This window comes from Belonocnema kinseyi, chromosome 4 (assembly GCF_010883055.1).
Source record: "Belonocnema kinseyi isolate 2016_QV_RU_SX_M_011 chromosome 4, B_treatae_v1, whole genome shotgun sequence".
Classification (NCBI taxonomy): Eukaryota; Metazoa; Arthropoda; class Insecta; order Hymenoptera; family Cynipidae; genus Belonocnema; species Belonocnema kinseyi.
Window position 1 is genome coordinate 35,715,326 of NC_046660.1, and position 27,600 is coordinate 35,742,925.

At 29.6% G+C, this 27,600-nt stretch overlaps 2 protein-coding genes across 4 annotated transcripts in view; both read right to left on the bottom strand.

Annotated features, from left to right (window-relative positions):
* Positions 1-4,247: 4,247 nt before the first annotated feature.
* Positions 4,248-13,930, bottom strand: LOC117171887. The gene is made up of 3 exons (XM_033359533.1): positions 13,769-13,930; positions 13,350-13,441; positions 4,248-7,932 (listed from the first exon to the last, which is right to left on the bottom strand). Exons 2-3 carry the CDS (start codon positions 13,422-13,424, stop codon positions 5,242-5,244), a joined length of 2,766 nt encoding a protein of 921 aa, XP_033215424.1. The 5' UTR covers positions 13,425-13,441; positions 13,769-13,930; the 3' UTR covers positions 4,248-5,241.
* A 2,374-nt stretch (positions 13,931-16,304) lies between these two features.
* The window catches only part of LOC117171885, a 23,369-nt gene continuing 12,073 nt past the window's right edge, over positions 16,305-27,600 (bottom strand). For all 3 annotated transcript variants that reach the window (XM_033359532.1, XM_033359531.1, XM_033359530.1), the window contains one exon: positions 16,305-19,705. In XM_033359532.1, the coding sequence (XP_033215423.1) occupies positions 16,824-19,619 (2,796 nt within the window). In that variant the 5' untranslated portion in view covers positions 19,620-19,705 and the 3' untranslated portion in view covers positions 16,305-16,823. The remainder of the gene's footprint in view (positions 19,706-27,600) is intronic.

A 27,600-nucleotide genomic window follows, 5' to 3' on the forward strand; every position in this document is an offset into this window, starting at 1 on the left:
ACCGATTTTGAATCAAGATTGTAGTCGAAGTGAAAAATCGACTAATTCCAATACTTTTTGTGTGAAAGGATTTTTTTAAATTCTAACCAAAAAATTTAAAAAAATATTATTACACAAAAAGTATCGAAATTAGCCCATTCTTTATTTCAAACACATACTTGATTCAAAACTGCAGTAGGCCTCAAATGTCTAACAAATATTTAATTCTAATATTTATGGAGTAAATTGAGACCTTGAGACAATTCAATGTTGAGGTTAGCGAATGGATCAAGGTTCAAACGCCCTTAAACTTATTCGCATCCAAATTTTCTGAAAAATACTGTGCAAATCCCTAGGAATCTTTGAAAGATTTAAAATCTTCGAAAATCCAATTAAATCCCTTATAATCTCATTCATTTAATCAAATTTCTCTAGAAAACCCTTATAATCTTTAGAAATACATACTGAAAAAATCTTTTAAATTGCTTAAAATTCTTTGGAATCTTTTAAAAAAAAACTTAAAACTTTTGTAAATTTCATAAGTTCCTTCATACCCACTGAAATAATGAAAAACTCTACATTAAATAAATAAATCAGTTTGTAGTTGCTATATTTTTTGCACCCCTTCTTTTAACATTTTAAAATTATTTCTATATTAAATTTCTTACGATGTTTCTATAATCACGAAAAAATTATATAATTATATATTAGTTATTATTATATTCAGGGTAGCCGTTTTAATCGAAGAAAAAATTCCCCGTTGTTTTTCGATTCACAAACATTTTTCGCGGTCAATGAAATTTAAAAAATCAAACTATTCTGAAAAATTTTCCATTTACAGTAATAAAACAACAAATTAAAGCATTCAAAGTAGAACTCTTGAATTTTAAAGTTATTGTTTAAACGTTATTCAATTAAAAAGCGGTGTATTCAAATGCTCAATAATTTACACGTATAAAATGGAAGGTACTAACACTTCATTATTTTCGTTTTAAATAGTTTAAGCACCCTTGAAAACCTTTGAAATTTTATTTCGAAATCTATAAGTAGTTTTAAAGTTTTCCAAATTTAAAAACATTTTTGAAATTTTGTTGGAACTTTCACATATATTTTAAAATAAATTGAATTTTTCCTGCAATTTTTAAAAAAACTTGCAAATTAAAAAAAAATCCTTAAATTTTATTTTAAAAATAACAATAGAATACTTATTATTTGTATAAAAATTAGAGTAATTTTAAGAGATATTTCTTATGAGTTTTAAAGAGATTCAAATTAAATTTAGAACTTGAAATTATTTGAAATAATTTAAACATTTTAATATTTAATAATTTAAATAATTTAAAGGCTATGCGTACCGAAATTTGTGTGCAAATGTCCACAGCCCAATTTAAAAGAAAATATAGATTTTTGCACATTTCAAACAAAAAATTTAGAATCTTTAAAAGTATTGTGAGACTCCAAAATAATGAAAACATTTTCTTAAGATTCCTAGAAAAATTGAAAATGATTGTTCATTTTCAAAAATTATTGTGAGAGAAAATTTAAAAAGATTTCAAAAATGATCAAAAACGACTCTGGAAGATTTTAAGTTTTTCTTTTTAATTTGCAGCATTTTCCACAAATTGTAGGAAAAATTCGAGTAATTTAAAAATATATTTAGAAGTTCTGAAAAAAAATGTTAACACAGTTCGTTTAAGTTACTTGAAATCATTCCAGGCTTTCAATTAATTTCGAATCTTTTCTAAATTTATAAATATCTCTTAAAATTACTCCAATTTTTCCTAGAAATAATAAGTGTTCAATTGTTATTTATACGTAAAAATTAAACAATTTCACTTACGAATTATACATTTTTTGAAATATAACAATTAAAATTGTAACATTAAAAGCTTAAAAATTCTAAAAATTCAAAGCTTTCTATATAAAACAATTTAGTTCATATTAGATTCTTTTCCCAAAATAATAAATTTCAAATTTAATGGGTTGAAAATTGAATAATGTCGACTTAAACAATATTTTCAATTTAATAAAAGCCTTTAATTACAACTATATTATTATGGAGTTATTTTTAAGTTATAAAGTTTTGAAGTATCTTTACATTTTTTAATGGATGGAAAAAATTAATAAAAATAATATATTAATGAATTTAATATAAACAATAATATAAAGGAAGACCTAAAACTTTGACGTAAAAATATGTTGTTGACGAATCGTTCATATTTTCATTTAAAAATAAAATTATCGGAATAAATATAATATCAATTTCAATTCTTATTAAGACTTTCGAATTAAAACAGAATTTGGAAATTCTCAAATTTTTCACGGATTTAGAATCGTTTTTAAAAATAAATTATTTTTTAGTTTTTTATACTACAGATCCATTTAAAAAGTAATTTATTTATATTCACAGTTGAAAAAACTGTTTATCATAAATTTTCAACTTCAAATGGTTTTAATTGTTTAAATCTTCAAGACTGCACTTTAATTGATTAAAAACCTGTTGAAATCGGACTTTCGCAGATTTTTCTTCTGAAGATTCGTAAAATTCCCAGTCAATAAAGAAATTCATTGTCATTTCCCGATTTTCCGGTTCAGCGGCCACACTTCTGAATTTTTTTTGCGAACATGAGTCGTCTTTGTGAAATCTTTATAAATACTTCCAAATCTTTGTGAAGTATTACAAATTTTAGTGAGATTTTGAAGTTTCGGTGAAATCTTTGAATTTTTCAAAGCTTTTGTAAAATCTTTAAAATTCTTCAAATCTTTGTAAACTATTTTTTAAATCTTTGTTTGCAAAATCTTTTGTGCTTGTTTAAAATCATTCAAGTCTTTAAGTCTTTTGAAATCTTCTCAAATGGGTTGAGACCTTTTGAAATCATTGAAATCCTTATGAATTCTTTAAAGAAATTGTGAAATCTTCTCTAGGTCTTTTGTATTCGTTTGAACTGGAATATTTGAAATAGTTGTGAAATCTTTATGAAATTGGTTGTAATCGTTTAAAATCACTGGAATATTTGAAATCTTATTTAAAAAATTTGATATCACTTTAAATATTTTTAAATCTTTTAAATTTTTCTTTAATCTTTGTTCTGGAAATCTTTTCTGTTCGCTTGAAATTATTAAAATCTTCTCAAATTTCTTGAAACCTTTTAAAATCATTAAAATGTTTTAAAATATTTTGATAGTTTAAAAATCTTTGTGCAATGTTCGAAATCTTTGTGAAGTCGTTGTAATTATTTAAATTATTACAAATCTTAGTGAAATCTTTTAATATCTCCTAAAAAATTTTGAAATTGTTTCAAATCTTAAATGTGGTTTAATATACCCCTTTTAAAATCTTTAAACTCTTTTGTAAGTTTTAAAATCTTTCTGAAATGTTCCAAATCTTTGGGGAATTTTTTTGGAAACTTTTTAATCTAGTGCACACGCCTTTTTTGAATGTTTGAAATCCTGGAAATATTTTGAAACGTTTATCAAATCTTTCTCGAATCTTTGTTTGGAAAATCTTTTGTATTCGTTGAAGTCATTGAATTATTTTCAATATTTTAAAATCTTCTAAAATGTTTTAAAACCTCTTGAAATCGTTTCAAATTTTTGAAATCTGGTATACTGTATCCTTTGTCAAATCTTCGAGATCCTTTAAATCTTAAAAGTATTAAAATGTTTGTAGAATTGCTGTGAAATCTGGCGTGCGCGCCTTTTTTATATCGTTAACATTCGTGAAAATTTTATGAAATGTTAAAGATATTTAAAATATTTTGAAATCTTTAAAAATATTGTGTAACCTTTTGAAATCTGTTGTACACTTAAAAACCGTGTGGTCAATCCCTCGAAAAATCCGTTGTATGGCCATGGCTTATTCTAATTCTGCAAGTGAATTAACATCGAAATTTTAAACTTATAATCTTTATAATTCCTAAGTTGAACACCTCAACAAAAAATGCCTTGAAATATCTTTATTTATTCTGTTATAGACAAAAAATATGAATTATATCTTGCCGAATAAAAAAATGTTCAGCAGAAAGATTTTGTCTAATAGAGATGTTTCTTTCATAATAGACTAAAAGATTTAAATTACTCTTCGCATTTCGATAAATTACTGTTTGAAAAAAAATAATAATTAAAATTCAAGAATTTCGTGAAAAAATCAGACTTCCAGAGCTTCAAGATTTAAAAAAAAAATCCAGGAGAATTCCAGATTTTCAAGGTCACTAGACACCCTGTAAATGATTAAATAGGAGCAAATAAAAAAAAAACACTGTCTTAAATACGAATACTTTTATTTTTCGGAATTTTATAATTGAAACCTTTTTTCACTGTTACAATATCCTAGATTAGAATATACAAGATTTCGAAATATCTTAAGTATTTTCAATGAATACTTATTTCTATAAATCAATATAAGTTCTTAAACAAAAAAACTTAGCTACTTGAAACTCGATTCTATAAATTCTAATAAGAATGCACAATACATGTGATTAATTAAAACTGAGTAAGAAGAGAATTCTATAAGTGTAGCAATCAGTTTATTCAACTCCAATTGTCAAAACAGGTCCAATCAAGTTCTATTTGGGGCTCAAAATACATAAAGTGCACTGGGATAATCTTCTTATTAACACAACACACGATTTTAAGATGCAATGAATCTCGACTTCCTTTTAGCAACAACAAGTCTCTTTCAGCAAAATCTCTGGAGAATATTCTCCCTTCTCGGAATACTTTTTTTTAGCCCGTTAATTCACAATTATTAAAAAGGTTTCATTAAAACACTCTTTTCATACAAATTTCCCACGAAAGAGACTTCAGCAATTTCCGATATTCTTATCTGGAATGTGTGAGACATGAAAATACAATTACTCTCAATTCAGAACAATAAAACAGGCTGAAACGAAAGGCAAAAAAAAAAAACAACAAAAAAAGAACCCAGTTAATTTTGCATCTCCAGAGACTTTCCAGTAGTCGCCATTCTTATATTCGACTTATGTAGTATAAAAGACTATTTTCAATTTGCTCTCTTCGCCTCAATTCTTCTCGATTTCTTTACATAAACAAAATTGACCTTACACCAAAAAATCGGGACTCTCGCATAAAATGAATTTCATTTAGACGAAGAAATCAGCCTCTAGATCCAAGCATCGAAGCAAGCAAACAAAACAGTGAGACTGCATAAAAACAACCCTACTTTCTTGTTTTTTCCACTTGCTGCTATTCACTTAAATTCTCTTTAGCCGTATTAATTCGAAGAGTCCTAATATATATTAATTACGTGCCTTGCTTCTGACGTTTGCTGGACCAGCTATCGCGGTAATTCTTCCTCTTGCCCCTGTTTTGATCATTGTCGTTAAAGTTGTCGTTAGCAAATCCCATTCTTGAATTGTTGAAAGCCGAAAGTTGCATCTCGTCCCGAAGTCGGTTCAGCGAACTAGACCTGTTGTTCGAGTAGTTGCTTGGCCCTGAGAAAAAATCCTGCGAATTGATAAAAAAGTCCGACGCTCGGCCAGGCATCCTCAGGGAATCTTGCTGCGAGAAGCTCTGTCCCATCGAGCTATTCTGCGAGTAATTCTGATTTTGCGGCATGTCGAAAAAGTCCTGCGAGAAGAGGCTGCGAGGAGCATTTGACCCGGAAAAGCTGTTGTTGCGTGACTGATTTCCCTGCGAGAAACTCTGATTGCGAGAGCTCGACTGAGAAAAGCTCGGGCTGCGCTGGTTGTCGTTAAAGTTCTGATTTCGCCCAAAGTCCTGATTGCGCATATCGTTGTGCTGCATAAAGTCATCGTTGCGCAAATTCATTGACAGGAAATCGGGATTAATGTGCGAGGAGGAGAAGAGATTGCGTGGCACATCCATTATGAAATTTGGCTCTCGCGGTCCCCGCGACATCTGCTTCATCTGATTCAGCTGCTCGCGAACATGACGTTCCGGTCTCTTTCTCCGAAGTCTCGAATTTCTCGACGGAACTTGATTATTGTTCCTTGAATTCGACTGATTGTTTCGCGGACTCGGCATATTGTTCCTCTGATTATTCCTCGGAAGCGGTTGATTGTTCCTCTGAGCAGGCTGATTATTCCTCTGACCAGGAGGCCTTCTTCGATTCACCGGCTTTTTCGGCTGATTCCCTTGATTGACGGAAACTGGTGCAACTGGTGGATCGCCTTGAACGGATCCATCGCCATCATTCGCAGGTCGTTTTTTATTCGCTGCTCCACCCTGATTTCCTTGGCGTCTTTTGTTGGCAGGACTCCTCTGCATCGGCTCACTTCTCTCACTGTTCGAATTTCTTGGATTCTGTTGATTTCTCTGATTTGACAGATTTCTCTGATTGGGCTGGTTTCTTGGTGCATTATTCCTTGGCGCATTATTCCTCGGGGCGGATGCATTTCTCGGATTCACCAGATTCCTCTGATTTGGCGAATTACCCTTATTATTTGGAGTGTCGGGTCCCTTTCTGTTTCTCTGATACGCTTGTCTCCTCCTCTGTGCGGTGCGCCTCTTCGGATTCAGCGGCTTTTTGAACTGATCGCCCTCTGCCGGTATAAATCCGTCCGAACTCAGGGCACCCATCTCAATAAGAGCATTATCTTCTGGAGTTGGCTCTTTCTTTTTCAGATAGGGATTCGGCACAGTTGAGGTTTGTCCTCCAGGTGGGAAAATCAGTGCCGGGGTCGACGGGAGTTCAATATTCTTTATTGTCGCGTACTGCTGCATCATTTGTTCCAAATCTCGGCAGATATGAGGCGTGAACATTAAATTGTAGTAATAGAATGCCCAGAGATACTGTTTTAGCGTAAACTCGGGTTTAATCTGAAATTCGAAATACATGTCTCGAAAGAGCGCGAGAGTTTCCTCGTTCTCGCCTTCGCCCCGTTTGCAGCCCTCCTTGTACAGTATCGTCATGAGGGTGGCCAATTTCTCGTCTAAACTTTTATAGGCAGTGAGAAAAGCCTCGTCTTTGCTTCTCAAGCCTTCCTTGCCACGCAACTCTGGCACCAATTGCTTGATTTCCTCGAAGAGAGCAACCGGATCTTCCTTAATATGCTCAATCTCTTTAAACTTTTGCGCCAGAACAATCAGCAGTTCCTCCTTGTTTCTCGTCAGACCCTGACAAAGTATTTTATCCTTGTCCTCGTCCTCGCGACACAGCCAAAGGCAGACGATCTTTTTTAGAATTTCCACACCGGTACCGCCAAACTTTATCGTTATTTTTAATTTCTTGTCGGGTGTACGGGATAGAGTGAGTCGAAACTTGATTTTCTGACCAAGATATGTCACGAAATGGGGTAGGTGTGTGCCTGCCTGGATGCCCTCTGTTATTGCACCTTCCACATCTTCCACGTTAATCACAGTTTTCCTCATGTTGGACCTTTTATTCACGTAGGACGACGTAACTTTGAAAAGGATCTCTTCCTCCACCTTGCCAGGCTCGGCTTTTACATTTGCCTTGTTGTCACCATCTGCGTCTGCTTCCGCGTCCTCGACTAAACTCGTTTCATTTGACGTGCCATCTTCGGTTGCGTACTTGGAACCGATTGGCCATCCGTATTTATCGCAATTCTGGCCCTTGGCTCCCTTCTTGACACCTTTCTGATTTGGGACTGAGGTTTCTTTTTTATCATCTGGAGATTCTGAAGCAGGCGCATCGCCTGATTCCAGATTGGTCTCAGCGTCCGCTGGCGGATCTTCGGATTCGGGATTAGGTTCGAAATCACCTTCAGGTTCTGTATTAGTCACAAGTTCATCAGACGCATCATCGGCATTGGGTAACTCCTCCGAGTCAATCGGGACAGCTTCTTCATCGCAATTTAATTCATCCTGATCTCCACCAGCAGATTCGAATTCTTCGCCATTAGGCGGATAATCATTTTCATCCAGTTGCTCTTCATTTTCATCAGGTTGATCTTCATTTTCATCAGGTTGATCTTCAGTCACTTCATCTTCAAGCTGATCAACGCTCTCCTAAAACAAGAAGGTTACCATTTTTCTAGTTAGAAGGAATGAAACATGCAATCAGGCTTTACTCTATGAGATTCAACATGTTTAACTTGATAATTATTAGTTTAGACAGAATCAGGGTGGCCCTTTTTGTCAAAGACAAAAAGTTCGCGGTCATTTCCCGATTCGTAAACATTTTTCACGGTCAATGACATTTAAAAAATCGAACACTAAATCTAATTGTTCCATTCGAAGTAATAAGAACTGAACTGCAAATGAGAACACTCAAAGTGAAACTCTTGAATTTTAAATTTCGAAAATTGAAGTTTAAACTTTGATTCATTCAACAATTTTTTATTTAAATGCTCAACAATTTGAACGTATAATATGTAAGCTACTAACACTTTTCAACTGAACAATTTTTAAATAAATGCAATTAAAGTGCCAAATTACACATTTTTAACTTTTATCAATTGTCAAAAATTGAAGGGCATGTGATTCTTACAGTTTCCCCGGCTTATTTTCACAAAAATGAAAATTTTTAAAAACTAAATTCGGAGATGTTATAAAATATCATAACGGACGTCCCCAGATTTTTTTCAGGGATAATGACAAAAAAAAATTATTGTACTAAATAAAAATTGTATGCATATGCATTATTCTGAGGTTACATCGTTTTTCATCTCTGCCTTTCTGATAATTTGAAAATTATTGTTGAAACAAACTTTTTTGATTGGCTACAAACAAGGTGTTCCGGGAGATTAGTTACTATGTTTATTTGTAAGTCCAAAGTTTCCGGCAAAAAATATTGTGTAGTTTTGAAGCAACGCTCGGGTGAATTGGAACACATAACCTCGAAATATACACGCACGTTGTTAGCAATATCAAAAAAATTTTGATAAAAAAGACAAAAAAAAGTGTGCGGGGACGTCCGTTAGCATGTTCGCTATCATTTCCCAAATTTGGAAGGAAAAATATTTCTTATCCTAGAAAAAAAGCCGGGGGAATCTAAAACTGGTAAAATCGACAATTTCTAAGTATCACATGCCCTTAAATCCGAAATCTAATTTTTTTCGAAAAATTCCCTGTTTAAATCCAGAATTTTAACTATTCGAAAATTTTCGTTTTCAACTAATTTCAAGCATTAAAACTTGTTAGAAAAATTCCCTGTTCCAATTCATAATTTCATTTTTTTTAAATACCTGGATTTAAGACAGAGCAATAATTTTGTTGGAAAAATTCAATTTTCCATTGAGAATTGCTATTCTCCTAGATAAATTCCAGTTCCAACTTAGAATTTGTTAAAAATTGAAAATTCCTTCTTCAAATCCGGAATTTTAATACATTTCTAAAATTTTCCGTTTCAACTAAGAATTAGAATTTTTGGAAAATTTCTTGTTCTAATTTATAATTTTTCTCGAAAATATCCCGCTTCAACTTAGAATTAGAATTCATTCTAACAAAAAATGCCCTATTTAAGCTCGGAATTTATTAAAACTTTAACATTCCCTGTTTCAAGAAGAATTATAATTCTTTCGGATAAATACCAGTTTCAATTCAGAATTGGTAACAATTTCAAAATTCTCTGCTTCAACTCAGAATTATAATTCTTTGGAAAAATTTCCTGTTCCAATTCAGAATTTTGTTCCTTTTCGAAAATTTTCAGTGCCAGCTCTGAATTTTTAAAAATTTGAAATTTCAGGTTATTATTCTAAATCATGTTTTAGTTGAAAATTTCTTAAGGGCATGTGACACAGCTAAATACCTATATTACTGACCACAGTTTTTCAGATCACTGAATGTTTTTTTGAACCTAAGAACTTTTTTTGTGAATAAAATATCGAGCTGAAACTTTGGGAAATGTATTAGAGTATAATAAAGTACGTTTAGGTACTGCATTTTGGTAGGAAATTCACTGAAAATTATTTCATCTTTTTTCTGAACCTCAACATTTTTTGAACGTTCGAACTTTTTTTATACATAAAATATCAGTCTCAAACTTTCAAAAAAGCAAGAGCCGAAAGGAAACTACGTTAAAGTACAAAGATTAATAATAAAAGCTCTAAAAAAAATATTTCAACCATCAATTCCAACGGCATCAGCCGGTAACGTTGTACACGAAAATACGAACCCTCTAGAGCCTCGTCTAGTGGCCGCCAGGTTTCGTATTTTAGTGTACAACGTTACTGGCTGATGCCATTGGAATTGATAGTTAAAATATATTTTTTTTACATCTTTTATTATTAAGCTTTGTATTTAAACGTAGTTTTCTTTCGGCTCTTGTATTTCTCAAAGTTTGAGACCGATATTTTATGTATAAAAAAGTTCGAACGTCAAAAAATGCTGAGGTTCAGAAAAAAGATGAAATAATTTTCAATGAAGTTCCTACCAAAATGCAGTACCTAAACGTACTTTATTGTACACTAATACATTTCCCAAAGTTTCAGTTCGATATTTTATTTACAAAAAAAGTTCTTAGGTTCAAAAAAACATTCAGTGAACTTAAAAACTGTGGTCGGTAATATAGGTATTTAGCTGTGTCATATGCCCTTAAAATGTTTCGAAATTCTATTTCGAGATCTAGAAACATCTACATGTTGTTTCGAATTATTTCAAATTCAAAAGTATTATTAGAATTTTTCACAACTTCTCAATATCTTTTAAAATTATTCGAATTTCAAACAATCAGAAAAAAAAATCATTTTCAATTTTTCTAGCATTCTTAAAAAATGTTATTTTTAAAAAGCTTCTAAATTTCATGTTCGAAATCTGCCAAAATCTAGATTTGGTTTCAAATTAGGCCGTGGAATATTTGCACCGAAATTTTAGTGATAATAGTTTAAATTATTTGAAATCATTTCAAATTTTTAATTAATTTTGGATTTTTTCAAAACTTCTAAACATTGCTTCAACTTACACAATTTTTTAATTAATTCATGCTCACAGTTGATCAACTAAAAATTTTCGTTATCAAAAACCTTCGATTTTAAACGTTTCTAATTTTTAAATGTTTAAGCCTTTAAAACTGCATTTTGAAATTCTTTCAATTCAAATACACATTCTAAATTGAATGATATCATCATTGAAAAAATCACAATTTAACTAATTTTTTTAAACGCTTGAAATCTAAGTTGGGCCGATTTTTTTTTGTTAATAACAATAATATTCAGTATGATAAATAATTTGCTTAACGGGAGAGACTGCCTTTACGCAGAAGATGAATTTTTTTACCAACTTTGGAACAGTGGTTTCCTACATAAAAAGATGTAATTTTTAAAAATAGAATCAAGAAAACATTTTATTATTTTTAGTGTGAATTTCGCAGATGGAATGTTGCAGTACAGAACCAGATAACCAATTTTTTTTATCGAAAATGGCTTCATTATATAAATGTTCTAAAAAATCAAATACTAATTGGGGTAAAATATAATTTTTTTAAATTATTTCAAATATTAGTAACAATTTAGTTTTAATTTTAACATAATAATCATTGTTCCAACCCGTTATTACTCTTGTTCAGCATCCCATTTCTCTAGAGCAAGTGTCATTTTTGAAAAAAATTGCAAATTCGTCTTTTAATCGCTATCCAAATATCTATTTTAAAAAAGCTAGTAAATACCAAGATTTTCAGTAGATTTTATCAGAATTGGCTAACTTTTTGACATCAAACTTCATATATCAAAAGTGTGATATTATTTTATCTTACAACTGAAAATTTAACATTTTTAATGTACCCATTAAATTTTGAACAACATAGTTAAGTGTAAGAAAATAATAGAATTTTCAACTAAAACGGATAAAATTTCAGTCAAAAACGGGAAAAACAACATTTTCATTACAAAAATTAATTTCAACAACAAAATTAATTTTCCATAAAAAAAAGTCAAATTCTCAATTTAAGGCCACGCACGCGTAACCTCAAATTGTTTTCAAACCCAACTTCCTTTCAAATTTCTACAATTAGACGGTTTTTCTTTTCTTATAATTATAAAAGTTTAGAACCAGCCCCACATTTCTTAATGCTTGCAATTTAATTTCTCAAATGGTCAACTCGATACCACGTTTCGTGTGAGCATTAATTGAATTGGAAAAAAATGTAAATTTTTTTTGAGGTTACGCTCAAATGGCCTTAAGAGATAAATTTTGACTTAAAATGAAAATTTTACCCATTAAAAAACCTAATTTTCCACAAATAAAGATTTTTCATTTAAGAAAGAAAAAAGTTAATCCAAATTGTTACATTTTCAAACCAAAAGATTATTTTTCCGTAAAACAGATTAATTTTCAACCCGAGATTCGAAATTTTCAAACAAAAAGTTGCATTTGTAACCAATATAGAAAATTTCAAATCAAGATTAGTTCCTTGAACCAAGAAATAATAAATTTTGAACAAAATAGTTTAAATTTCAGTTAATAAAATAACCAAAAGAGATGACTTTTTTATGAAAATTGTTGAATTTGCAATAAAAAAAATTATTCTTTAACAAACGGGTTCAACTTTCTTCCAAAAATATACATTTTTAACAAAACGTTTAGTTTTAAACAAAAGTGTTGAATTTTCAAGCAAATAATAAAATGTTTAAACAAAAATATAACTGCCAGGAGGAGGAAATTTCAAAAAGAAGTTATCAAAGGCAAACAAAGTACTAACAAGAATATTACATCAGGATGACCGAAAAAAAAAAATCTTTGAAATGCTCAAATTTTTCATTTACAATTAACATTCAAAGAATCTTTTATAAACTGAATAAGCCGATTTCTTTTTCATCATTTGTAAATACTATTGTTGAAGGGAATGTTTTCCCCGAAATAATAAGACAGGACTTATTAAAATGCAACAATTGTTAAGAAATTGTTTAGATGCGACATTAAGAATAAAGTTAAATTGCAAAAACTATTGTTAAAATAATTATTTTTCCCTAAGTTCAACTATTTTTCTAAAAAAAAACATGATTTTCTTTCATAAAACATGACTGATGATACCACATCAGTTCTTAAATCATAGCAATTTTTTTTCTCCACATACCTGACTTTTGGCACAACTGCCTTGAAAACAATGGAGTATAAAAGAAACTTATTATGCCCATTTTTATTGAATTCGGAACAATACTTCTAGATAAAACAGAATTTGAACGCTCACATTGAACTTTGAACCATTCAATGTTTGGAAAGCGGGTGAAACGGATACTGTTACAAAAAATGGATCATATCATTTCCCAGATTCCCGGGCGACACCCCAGCTAGCATTTTTAGGTTAGAATCGACTCTGTATCAGCCGAACGCGACAACTTCAAATAGGAATTTATACCACACAAGTTTCACCACAAACCGAAAAAAAAAACTAATTTTAAACATTGTTTATGAGCAATATTGCCAGAAATGCTGTAATAATGCCGATTTACAAGATTATTATTATACCGCATTATTGAAAAAATACTTACAACAGGAGGATTTTCAGTTTCATCAGATTTCGTCCCTCCTACCTGCGCAACGTTCTTCGATTTTGCTTGACTCATTTTTTTGCCCTACAACACTGAAAATTGTAAAACAAACATGTTAAAATTGCACTACAATGATGCACGTGAATGAACCCTAATCTCTATATTATCCACGAAGGATGAGGCATGACACTATTTTTTGTGGCACTACATTCCCACAAAATGTGCTCAACCCTTTTTTTAATCAAAAAAATGATATGAAAGTCCAAGAATAGTTTTCTATTCATTTTTCGCTGATCGCCGCTAATTTAACCATCCATTACATTGATTGAAGACTCGATGGCATCGGGCAAAAATGATTTTCTATGGCTAGGTGTAAATGACAGAAAAAAGGGAAGATATCTCGTATAAAAAGGCATTACCACTTTAGATAACTGGCACGATGAAGAGCTCCGGAGTTCGCTGATTAAAGTAGTTCAATTCTACGGACAACACTGCACGATTATTTACGTTTATTTAAACATTCGGTGTTTTATTTCACTGCAACGCAGCCGACAATTTTTTACAATATGGCGGCGACTCGCGGCCTCTTCCTTTCTCCCCCAACCGCTAACCGGCAATGCGCAGAAGCAAAAAATTGAGACCTGCGCACGTTCTTCTATCAATATCATTTCAGTGCCGGAACACCATTTTAAGCTCTGATAGCAATTTTAATTTAGAACATTTTCTGAAATATTGAAAAAAAGCATAAATTTCTTCATTCTAATTGTAAAATTAATTCATGTTAACAATATTATTGTAGAAATCGCATTTATTAATGTGAGAATATAAATTTTTTCTTCGTGACTGTATAATAGAATTTAGTTAGCACTGAAGTTTACACCTGCCGAAAATACGCCGGGAGCCAATCAAATTGCAGGAGCAAGCGTTCAGAAGCGTTAAGCGCGGAATTCAAATAAGCATTATAATTGGAAGTTTATCTTTTTTACTTGAATTAAATGTTATTACTAATTAAGGCATACATTAATATAACAAAATAATAAAATATTTATTGTAAATCCCATGAAATTAAATGTTTTAATTCTACGAAGTAAAGAATATCTGTGTTGTTAAATTGTGCGAATAAGAAAATGAAAAATTAATATAAAATTAGTAAATAAATTCAAAAAATTTAATTTGATAGGGAAGATTTTAAATTCCTAATATTTAAATATTCAATACTATTTTAATAATTTTATTAAATTTTCTGCATTATTAATAGAATTCTCAACCCAAAAAAACGAGTTTTTAACAAAATTAGTTAATTTTTCAACCAATGAAATTAATTTCCATCTGAAATGATAAATCTTTAACCGAAAAAAATAAATTTATAACAAAGCAGTTCAACTTTTCATGAATTCTCAACAAAATAATTTACTATCGTCAAACAAAAATAGGATAGTTAAATTTTCAGTTCCAAAAATTGACGAAAAAAAGACGATTTTTAATAAAAATAGTTAACTTTATACTAAAAATGGAATAGCTAAATTTAAGTTAAGAAAATTATTTATCAACGAAAACAGAAGATTTTTTAACAAAATAGCAGTTAATTTTTTTAACAAAGAGATGAATGTTTAACTAAACTGATAAATCTTCAATCGAAAAAATAAATTTATAACAAAGCATTCCAACTTTGAATCATATACGTAGTTTTTAACTTTTCAACCAACAAAATTTCTTTTTCAAACACTTGAATTCGTTCAAAACGATGAATTTTTAACAAAATAGTCGACTGTCGTCAAACAAAAATAGTCCATTCTTCGACCAAAGAGATGATGCATTTTAAACTAAGATAGTTACAATTTTAGACATCGTTAAAGTATTCGCATTGTTACATTTTCAGTACAAAAAAAATTAATTTTCAACAACAAATTTCAACCAAAAATGAAGTACTTAAATTTTCCGTTAAAAAACTGGTTAATAACAAAATTTTAACAAAAAATGCCTTTTTTTAAAGAGATGAATTTTACACTAAAATTATGAATTTTTAACTAGAATAGTTACATTTTTAATTTAATAATTAATTCTTAACAAAAGAAAAAGAATTTTTTACAAAAATAGATTCGTAAAAAAGCAGTTTAACTTTTAACCAAGCAGTTCAATTTTTGACAAAAAAAAATTTAATATGACAAAAAAGTTGAATTTATTAATAAAAGGCGAATGTTCAAGAAATTAATAAACTTTCAACCAAAAATAAAATAGCAAAGTTTTTAGTTAACAAAATTACTTATCAACAATCACCAAAAAAATTATTTTTTACCAAAATCGTCAAGTTTTTAATCAATGATAATAATTTTTTACTAAATTAATGGATATTCAACTGTAATGATTCAATTTTCATTTTTAAAAATTAATTTTCAACCATAAAAAAAACATTTTCAATCAAATAGTTATTTTCTGAACCAAGAAAATAATTTTATAATTGAAATGATCAATCTTCGAACAAAAAATTAAAAAATTGAATGAAAATGAAAAAAAATTGAATAAAATTGAATGAATGAAAAAGACTGTCCAACTTTCAACCAAGTACTTGAATTTTCAATACAAAAAAAATAATTGTTAGGGAATATTAAATTTTTTTAATTTTCATTTTCAAGCTGCAAAGACGATTTTTAACTAAAAGAAATAAGTTCTGAACTAAAAAATAGAAGAATTTGAAATTAAAGAGAATTAACTTTCAGACAAAAAAGTTGAATTTTCTTATTGCTTTGTAATTCAATCCGTACTTAAGATTTAAAAAAATGAGAAATAAGGGAAATTTATTGAAAACAGGAGAAAAATATGAATTCTTTTTAAATAGGAAAAATTGAGGGATAGGGAAAAGACTCAAGTCGGGTATAAATAAAACCTGCATTTTTTACCGATTTCTAAAAATAATATATAGTTAATTTTTTTTTAACATTTTACACGAACACAAAATTACAGATTACAAATTATTTTATTTATTAAAATTGAATCATTTACAACATAAGCATAAATCATGCAAATCAGAATTAACAACGTGTTCTTCAACGTTGATAATTACTGGCACTTTCACGAATCAATTTCAGAAAGTATTTCGTTTTCTATTCCTTTTACATAAATTCTCAATTCTCAAGAATTTACAGAATACTTCTCAAAAAAGGTATAAAAAAAAAAGAATTTCGGAGATTGATAAACGATTCAGTATGACAAAAAATTGGTATATATGTCGGAAACGAATTTAAAGAGAAGACTCTACAGCTCCGTGTCAACGAAGTATATTTCTCAACATCTTCAACATTATCGTCGACACACTGTGTATATATACAAAGTGACTTGTAAAAAAAATGATCATACAGTTCATTTAAATCACAAAGTTTCACTATACCGACAAAATAACTATCACGTTCTTTCATGCGTAGTACATATTTTTTTTCCCCCAAGTACAAAACAAAAACCGCATCACTCGGCTAAGGATTACCTGAAACCCCTAGGACGTTCCGAATCAATCATATGCTTTAAATGTTCAATATCTTCCCACTGCACCCTATTTAGTTTGATTAACTTCTCCAATTTTATCCCTGCTTTTTTTAGATGCGGCAGGTTAAATTGAAGAGCTTTACGCACAAGATAAGATGCTTCGCTGGTGAGCTTCTCGGATGATTCCGGAGCCCTAGGATTGGATTTTTCAGGAGCCCTAGGATGGGATGTTTCAGGAGCCCTAGGATGGGATGTTTCAGAAGCCCTAGGATGGGATGTTTTAGAATTGTGCCTTGGACTTCTCCTGGATTTTCTGGAATCTTCCCTTCTACTATTCAAAAGCGGACTCCGTTCACGAAATTCGCTTGGCTGATAACTAGATATCGCAGCGGATTCCTTGACAGGGAACTCAATCTGATTGGATCGACTTTGTGAAGTCCTGCTGCAACCTGGTAAAGAGTAATCAGATTGCTCGGGATGAAATTGTTGAGAAAATCTGCGAGGACTGTTTGTTTGGAATGGAGAAATTGAACGAGAAGGTCTGCTTTGATGTAAACTTCTTCTTAATGGAACTGGTTCTTGACGAACACGTACATGATCAATATATTTTTCGGCAATATGTTGATCGACGTACTCTTGACGATGATACTCTTGATTAGGATGATGCTGTTCATCGAAATCTTCATCAATACGTATATTTTGATGTAAAATTCTTGGTCGAACTGGCTCTTGGCGAACATGTACATGATCAATATATTTTTGAGCAATATTTTGATCGATGTACTCTTGACGATGATAATCTTGATTAGGATGATGTTGTTCATCGAAATCTGCATCACTACATCTGTTTTGATGTAAAATTCTTCGTGGTAAAACTGGTTCTTCGCGAATTTGTACATGATCAATATATTTTTGAGCAACATGTTGATCGATGTACTCTTGATTATGGTACTTCCGATTAGGATGACGTTGTTCATCAAAATCTTCAACACTACATCTGTTTTGATGTAAACTTCTTCTTGGTGGCACTGGTTCTTGGCGAACATGTTGATGATCAACATAGTTTTGTTTAATATGTTGTTCATCGAAATACGCATCATTACATCTGTTTTGATTTAAACTTCTCGGTGGAATTGGTTCTTGGCGAACATGTGCACGATCAATATATTTTTGATCAACATTTCGATCGAAGTACTCTTGCTTAAGATGCTGTTGTGCATCGAAATCTTCATCATTTATACATCTGTTTTGATGTAAGCTTCTTATTGGTGGAACTGGTTCTTGGCGAACATGTACACGATCAACATAGTTTTGATCAACATTTCGATCGAAGTACTCTTGTTTGAGATGCTTTTGTACATCGAAATCTTCATCGTTTATACATCTGTTTTGATGTAAGCTTCTTCTTGGCGGAACTGGTTCTTGGCGAACATGTACACGATCAATATATTTTTGATCAACATTTTGATGAACGTACTGTTCCTTAATATACTCTTGATTACGATGAGGTTGTTCATCGATATCTGCACCATTACCTCTGTTTTCATGTAAACTTCTTCTTGGTGGAATTGGTTCTTGGCGAACAAGTTTCTGATCAACATACTTGCTATCAACATGCTGATCAACATGCTGATCAACATGCCGATCAACATGCTGATCAACATGCGCTTGATTATTATGCTCTTGATCAAGCTGATCTTCATAGAAATCATCATCACTACACTCTTCATCAGCAGCTTCCGCATTCGCGCCTAAATCTGTGTAACAATCCGAATCGTCATCACTACACTCTTCAAAAACCACATCCGGATACTCGTTCGATGCTGGATTATCAATCGAGGTGTTTGGAATGTCGTTTTTCGCAGCCATGTACTTCTGTATCATCTCCTCTAAACACGGATGTCTCGACTGACCAAAAATCAAAGTGAAATAGTAATATACCTTAAGATATAATTCGAAAGAGACACGTGCAGGATACTTGCCATCTTGTCCCGCTAAACATTTATACAATTCCCGAAGATTTGGAAGAGCCTCCTGCTCGACAGCGCAGTTGTTTTTGTAGAGCAATAGAGTGAGTGTTTTGATTGTTAACTTGTATTCTTTTTGTTGTTTTCTAGTTAAACCAGTTTTAGTTTTTAACATACTCTCTAAATATTGTGCTGTTCTGTAGACAGGTTCTATATCATTCGGTAGCGCATCGAGCCTTTTAAAAGATTTTTCCAACTTTTTAACTAGAACCTCTTTATACCTTGGCATATTGAATCTTATGTTTGGCTTATCTTCGTCCGAAAGCCGCGCCCAAAAGCAAATCATTTTCTGAAAGAAGTCATTTATGGCAGAAACGCTATAATAGTTTACAAACATAACCACTTTTTTACCTCCCAAAAGCTTAATGCAAATATCGCAAACCACGATAAAACACAGTTTGCTGAGATTGTAGGGCTTGACTTTTCTTGAGATTATTCCTTCTAGTTTTGCACCCTTCAAATCGCTCAGAACTATCTGTGCTTCACTTTTTATTGAAATCCTGCTTGCCTTCTTTCTCTTTCCCCACTTTTCGCGCATACCTATTTTTAGTTCGTTATACTTGAGTTGGAAAAGTATATAGCCTGGACTTGCTTCAAAATTTGAGCTTGTCGAGGTCGAAACATTTTTTTTTTGGATGTTGGACATCTTTTCGCGACTGATGCTTTCAAGCTGGGCGTTATTACTCAAATTTCGCGACGATTTACAAGGAGATTCGATAAGATTTACAACTTCTACGGGTTTTCTGGGTTTACTGATAGGCAACATCCGATTACATTTGTTGTAATGTTGCGTCCAACAATGATTTTTACTTCACTTGCATTCTTTGGCGGGTGATGGTCTGCTTCGGTAGTCTGAAAGATCAAATAATAATTTTTTTTATCAAATAAAGTTCGCTTTATGTTTTAGACGCTGATCCTAATATTCATTTTTTTTATTTTCTTAAGTTTTCTTAACCATGTGTCAATTAATTAAAATCAGGAATCATGATTCGCGTGATTAAAGTTTCTTATTTGCAGCCAAATCTCAGTATAAAAATTTCAAGGTGGCCTTAAAAAACGAAAACAACTTTTTCGTCATTTCCGGGTTACCAAACATTTTTCCGAATCATAAAAATTAAGAAATTTAACCTTTCGTACCTGAGATTTAAGTAGGAAATACTTAACTATAAAATCAAAGCATTAGAACTATTCTGAATTTAAAGTATTTAAAACTTTTAAAAATGATTTTTAATTTATCAATAAATAATTTTTTCAGACTTTTTTCGAACTTGTAGATTTCAAAAGAATTTCAAATATTTCATGACATTTCAAGAGATTTAACAAAAATGTACGGGATTGCAAAGAATTTCCTAAACCTTCTAAGGATTTTGAAAGATTTCACGGTATTTAAAAGGTTTCAGGACATTTCCAATAATTCTACGGGACTTCAGGAAATATTAATAAATATAGAAAATTTCAATTGATTTTAAGAATTTTAAGAGATTTCAGAGATTTTATGGTATTTTAAAAGATTAGAAGGAATTTTCAATAGTTTAGAAAAATGTCAAGATGTTTCAAAGGATTTTAAATCTTTTAGGATATTTCCAATAATTTCAAGGAATTTTCGAAAGATTAAAAAAATTCAAGGTATTTACAAAATTATTTTAAAAAATTCACCAAATTATATGTTAATTTGAAGAATTCCCTAGAATTTCGCAACATATTTTAAAGGGTTTAAAAGATTGTATTCACAAGAATTAAGGATTATTAACTTTTTAAAATAAATTTTAGGATATTTTTCAAAATTACAAGAAATTTTCAAACGAATTTAAGAGATTTCAAAGAATTTTCAAAAGATTGTAAGAATTACAAAAGATTTTAAGAGTTTCAAGAGGTTGTAAAGATATTAAAAGATTCTAAGGAATTTTTAAATAATTTAAAACTTCAAGAGGTTTCAAAGATTTTAAAAGATTCCAAAGAATTTTTCAAAACTTAAAAAAAAACGTCAAGGTAATTTAAAAAATTTGAAATATTTTGGGTATTTTTAAGGATTCCGAAAAGTTTCAAGGAGATTTGAAGCATTTCAAGGAATTTCCAAGCATTGTAATAATGTTAGGAGATTTAAAAAAATTGAATGGAATTTTCAAGAATTTCAAATGATGTTGAACAATTTTATATTTTAACGTATTCAAAAGAACTTGTTCACAAGAATCGATAGCTTTAAAGGAATTTGATAGATGTTAGGATATTTAAAAAAATCCAAAGACATTTTCTACAGATTTCAAGAATTTGAAGGGATTTTAAATGATTAAAAAAATGTAAGGGTATTTTGAGAGGTTTTACAGATTTTTCAATAGATTTTAAGAAATTCAAAATATTTCAATGACTTTAGGGTATTTTATAAGACTCAAAGGAATTTTCAGGAACCTAAAAAAATGTCGAGGTATTTCAAAATATTTCACAGAATTTGAAATATTTTAGGGTATTTACAAAGATTTCGAACAATTTTTAAAATATTGAAAAACTTTAAAGGCATTTCCAAGGATTTTAGTGATTTAAAGGAATTCAAAAATATTGCATGTGGTTTAAAAAATGACCTAGAATTTCGGAAGATTTGAAAGGATTTTGTATAGCAGGGTGTCCAGCGATTCATAGGAACAAAATTCAAGGTCTTTTCCAGGGTTTTCAGGTCAAGAACTCAAGTTTTGCCAGATCTCTTTTTTTACATCCTTATAATAAAATAACCGTTTGTTATAGACGTAAAAAATGAGCCATTTCATTTCTTATTAGCCAAAAATTTTTAAAGAAAGCAGAACCGTAAATAAACCAATTCTAAATTTTTTGAGGTCATAAGACGTCTTTGAAATCCTTAAAATCTTTGAAATCTTTGTGCAATCTTTTAAAATTGTTGTGAATTCTTTAAAATCTCTTGAAGCCCTTAGAATATTTGAAATCGTTTGAAAGTTTTATAATCATTGGACATGATCGAAATTTTTTATATCTGGTGTACACACCTTTCTCAAATCTTTGACCTTCTTGCAATCTTTATAAAATGTTCGACATTTTTGGGGGTATGTTTCAAATTCTATAAATGTTTTGAAATCTGGTGTACTGTACCTTTTTAAAATCTTTGCAATTCTTGTATTCTTTTTCAATCATTAAAATATTTTTAATTTGTGTAAAATCTCTTGAAATCTTCTGTTATAGCTTTTTTTAAACTTTTGAAAGAATTAAAATCTTTGGAAACATTCGAAATCTTTTAAATCTGGCGTACACGTCTTTTTTAATCTTTGAAATCCGTGAAATATTTGTATAGTGTTCAAAATCCTTTCAAATCTTTAAAACCGTTTGAAATCTCTAATAATGTTTTGTAATCTAGTGTACGCTTAAAAACCTTTTGTTAAGTTGGATATCACAAAAAGATTTATACTTTCAAATTTTATATTAGCGGAGACGAAATTAAAAACTTATAGAATTATTTACGATTTTGAAGTATGTTCGTTGCAATCTATAAAATAATTTGCAACTTCTACGAAAAATGCCTAGAAATCTCGTTATTTATTCTGTAATGAGTAAAAGACAAATTATATCTCGATAAATAAAAAACTTTTAAGTAGCAAAATTTGTTCTAAACGAGATTTTTCTTTCATAATAGATTCAAAGATTTAAATTACTTTTTCCATTTCAATAAAAATAACTATTATAAAACAGAAAATTAATTCAAGGTTCTCGTGAAAATTTCAATGAGAATTCCAGGTTTTAAAGTTTTCAAGGTCAGACACCCATTGCATGACCTACAATATTTTTAGATATTTTAAAATATTTCAAGGTATTTTTTAAGGATTTTATAAGATTTCCAAGAAATTCGAGGATATTTAGGAATGTCAAGAGCCTTCACAAGAAGTTTTAATAAATTTTCCAGAACTTCAGAAAAATATCTGATTTCATGGAATTTTCTAGGGTTCTCAAAGGATTTTTATTCCATTTTTAAGGATTGAAAAGATTTGAAGTAATTTTATAATAATTTTTAAAATAAGCTTTTCATTTTTTTATAAATAAACAAATATGATTTTAAAAATGGACATTTTTTCTATTTGACGTTGCCGGTGCTCTTTAATAACATGAAAATGGTTGAAATAACCTAAGTTTCATAGAGTAACATTAGTTAAAGATATTCCAATATCCTATAATAAACAAAAAAATTTTATAAAAAAAAGTATTTGTTGAAAGAATGTTTTTTTACAATTTTCCATAATTTTACGTTTTTTAAGTTATATTCCAAGAAATTTGTATAAAAACAATATAATGATGATGAAATTTCTTCTTGAGATTATAAAGACATTTTTTTTTCGATGACACTCTTTTTAATTGGGATCTTCATAGTAAATTCAGTAAAATTCATGATTAGTTGATAAACTTTATGATTTTTTAAAAAGAACTTAACAAACAAATGCATTATTCAGGCATCTGTCAAGGGAAATTTTTTTATTTAAGAAAAAATGTATCAACTATTTATGAATTTTGCTGAAATTATCATGGGGTTTCCATTAAAGACTGAAATAGAAAAAAAAAGAATTTTTCCCTCGAAATATGCCCCAATAATGCATTTGTTTATTAAAATTATGTCAAAAAGTCATAAGGTTGCTTATGATTTATGAATTTTTTTGAAATTATAATGAAGTTCCTAATTAAATAAGTTTTCACTGAAACAAAGGAATGTTTCTTTTGACAAATGTCTTATCTATGCATTTGTTTTCTGATATATTTTAAAAATCATTACATTGAACAAAAACGAAGTTTTCGATGAAACAATGCCTGATTAATGCATTTGTTTATTAAATTTGTTTGTAATATTAACAATAATAATCTCTAAAAGAAATTTCTCCGTCATTATACTATTTTTATCCAAATTTCATGCAATACAATTTAAAAACAACGTAAAATTATGGAATATCGTGAAAAACATTCTTTCAACCAATAATTTGTGTATAAAATTTGTTTAATTATATATTATTGAAACAGCTTTAACTAATTTTACTCTATGAAACTTCGACGATTTCAACCATTTTCATGTTACTGACAAGCACTGGGAACGTCAAACAGAAAAATGACAATTTTTCCGTCACATTAGTTTATTTATAAAAAATTGAAAGCCTAATTTAAAAATCAGGCTCGAAAACTCCTAGAAATATTATAGGCTTTTTTTCAGAATTTTTTTTCCAAATCGGTCGATATTTGTGGGCTGTACGTTATTTTGAACCAAAAATGTCAATTTTTTCCCACTGTACGTCCGCCGGTCGTACTTTTTTCCTAGGAGGAGAAGTGAGGGGAAATTATAAGAGGGGAGATGGTAGGTAAAGTGATGAGGGGAGGTAGGTAAAGTGATGATGAGTGGTTAGTAGGGAAAGTGAGGGGAAGTATGGGGAAATTAAGGGAGGAGAAATACGGAAAGTGAGGCGAAACGAGAGGGGGATGGCAAGTATGGATGAAGTATGAGAAGTAGGGATAAATGAGGGGGTGAGGATAGGACAATGAGGAGAAATGAGGGTGGGGAAATGTGGACTTGAAATGGTAAATAGGGGAAGGGGAGTGTCAACTGTGTAAGAAAGGAGGGGGAAGTAGAAGAAGAATTTTAGGAAGGAGTACAAAGGGTGAAGAGGGGAGGTAAACTAAGCGAGGGGGAGAGTTGAACAAAATAATTAATGGAATCTTAGTAGCCAATTGCTTCCTCATAGATGGAGGTTTGTACTGACCTAAATATTCCAAACTACCTTTATAGCACATTTTGATCAAATTCTACCCCTGAAGTTCGAAAATAAAATATTTTAAATGTCCGTGTTTGTTTGCGTGCGCAACTTTTTTCTGTTCACCATATCTCCAAAAGTAGGAACCATATAATAAAATGTGGTACAAATTGTAGCTTCAATTGATATCCAGGTTTGATAGGATTATAAGCTAGATTAACCATTTCGAAGTGATTTTTTTTAGTTTAAGAGATTAGAAAAATGTTTGCCTAGTTTATATGAGAGTAACTATTTTGATACTCAAAATACAAAAATACGACATGGAAAGTATTTGTTCGCGTCTTCGAGACGCATCGATCGACCTATTGTTGAAACTTTCATGACTTACCAGTAACGATTTATGAAGTTTCAAAAAAATGGTTTATTCTGCTTGTATGAGAAAAATTTTTTTAATATTCAAAATACAATAATACTATATCCAGTGTAGTTGTTTGCTATCTTCAAGACGCATTTATTAACCTATTGTTCAAACCTTTTATGACCCAAAAGTACCAATTTGCGAAATTCAAAAAAATTAGTGTATTCTGTTTATATGAGAAAAACTTTGTCTTCGAGACACACGTCGAGTGAAGCATTTGACGCACCACCCAAGAACTCTTATGATCTAGCAATACCGATTTATAAATTTGATTGCCCAATTGAAGAACCTTCCATGACCTATATCAAAACCTACAAATGTCGTTTTTAAATGTTTCCATAAAATTATTGACCTTTTTGATAAGAGGATTTTTTAAATATTGGGAATATAAAAGTTTACAATTGCAACAGTATTTTTTTATTTTAAGGTGAAAACTTTTTTAAACTTTATATTAAAAAAGACATAAATTGTTGAAGAAAATATACCTGCACAAAATCTATCGAATTCTTGTTTTTACATAGTGAAATTTAACATTGGAAACCTCCAAAGTTGATCAATTAAAAAGTAATGCCCACAAAAATGTTATAATTATAAAAAAAACCAAAAATTGCGAAATTATTTAATTTTTAAACAAATACTTAAAATTTTCACTAAAAAAATATCAATGTTCAACAAAAAATGGAATAGTTCAACTTTCAGATGAGGAAATTAATTGTCAACAACAAAAAAACGGATTTTCAACCAAGTATTTCAAATCAACCAAATTAATCAATTTTCAAATTAAATTATTAATCTTCAAATGTATTACTTAACTTTTAAACCAAAAAGATGAATTTTCAACTAAAATGACGAATATTTAATTGGAACACTTTTAAGTTCCAAAAAAAAGATTAATTTTCTATCAAAAAATAAGTTTAAAAAAAAAACATGAATTTTTAACGAACTAATTGCAGATTGAACTAAAAAAATAATAATTTTTAACTGGAAATGGCATAGTAACATTTTTAGTAAAAAAATTAATATTAAACCAAACGAGAATTTTCAGCTAAATCAATGAATCTTCAACTGGAATAAATGAATTTAAAAAAATCACGTTTACTAATAACAATAAATTGTCAACCAAATCTAAAATAATTAAATTTCCGGTTAAAAAAAAATGTTTAGAGAAACAAATGAATTTTCAGCTACAAATATAGAATTTTCAATGAAAGTAAGATAAATTTTAATTAAAAAAATTACTTTCAACAAAACAGAACTAACATTTAAAAAAATAATTAAATTTTCAAACAAATTGATGAATTTTCAAATAAAATCGTAAATATCTAACTGGAATAGTTGCATTTTAAACGACAAAGATGATTTTTTAACTGAAATTATAAATATTTAACTAGAATAGTTCTACTTTTGACCAGATTAATTTTTAACGCAAAATATTAATTTCTACCAAAGAAGACGAATTAAGTAAAGAAATATAATTTTTCAACAAAAAATGGAATAATTAATATTTTAGTCAAATAATGAATTTATAACCAAAGAGATGAATTTTAAAATAAAATTGGGGAATATTCAACTGAAATGATAGTTACATTTTCAGTTTAAAAATAATAATATTCAACTAAAAAAAGAAAGAAATTTGCTACAAAGTAGTTAAATTTTCGTCAAAAAATTCCTTTTTATCTAAAGAAAAAACAAGTTTTCTATCAAATAGTTCATATTTCAACCAAAGAAATTAATTTTTAATTAAAATGATTCATTTTCAACCGAGATAATTAATTTTCAACAAAAGAGGTTAACTTTCAACTAAAATGATAAATATTTTACTGTAATACTTGCATTTTTAACCGAAAAGAAGAATTTTCAAACAAGAAGGTTAACTTGCAATAAAGAAGATAATTTTCTCCAAAAACAATCCAATTTGTAACTAAATATGTGGATTTCCAACGAAATAGTTAAATTTTCAATTTAAAAAGACGAACTTTCATCCAAATTATTGAATTATGAACTAGAAAAGATCAATTTTCAACCGAACTGAAAAATTTCCAACTAAAATGATGAAACACCAACTGGAATATTTGAATTATTAACCGAAAAGATTAATTTTCTACAAAAAAGGGGAATTTTTCATAAAGGACATACATTTCCAAAGAACTAGTTTAATTTATAAATAAATAAATAGAAATTATGTAATAAATTATTATCTGATTAGATTAAAATGAGATACACTACAAAATCTGCAACTGTATATAAAGTAGAAATCACTTTTCTAAATTGACAAAATTATGAAAATAATGAAAACTTGAATTTTACTGCAATCAGAATTAACTTTCTGGGTTTTTAATTAAGTTCCCGGTCATTTCCCGGTTTTTCCGGTCAATAAAGTTTCCAGTCATTTTCTGGTCTCCCAGTCATTCGTGATTGAGCATTTAAAAACTAAGAAACTTCAATTCAAACATTTGTGAATTTAAACTTTTGACGCTAAACATCTGTATTTCAAGGGCTCAATAATTAACCTATTTTACAATTGCGCTTGAAAAATATAAAATTTAAAGATAACAAAAATGTTTAATAGATTTAATATTATTGAATATCAAATGACATTCAAAGTG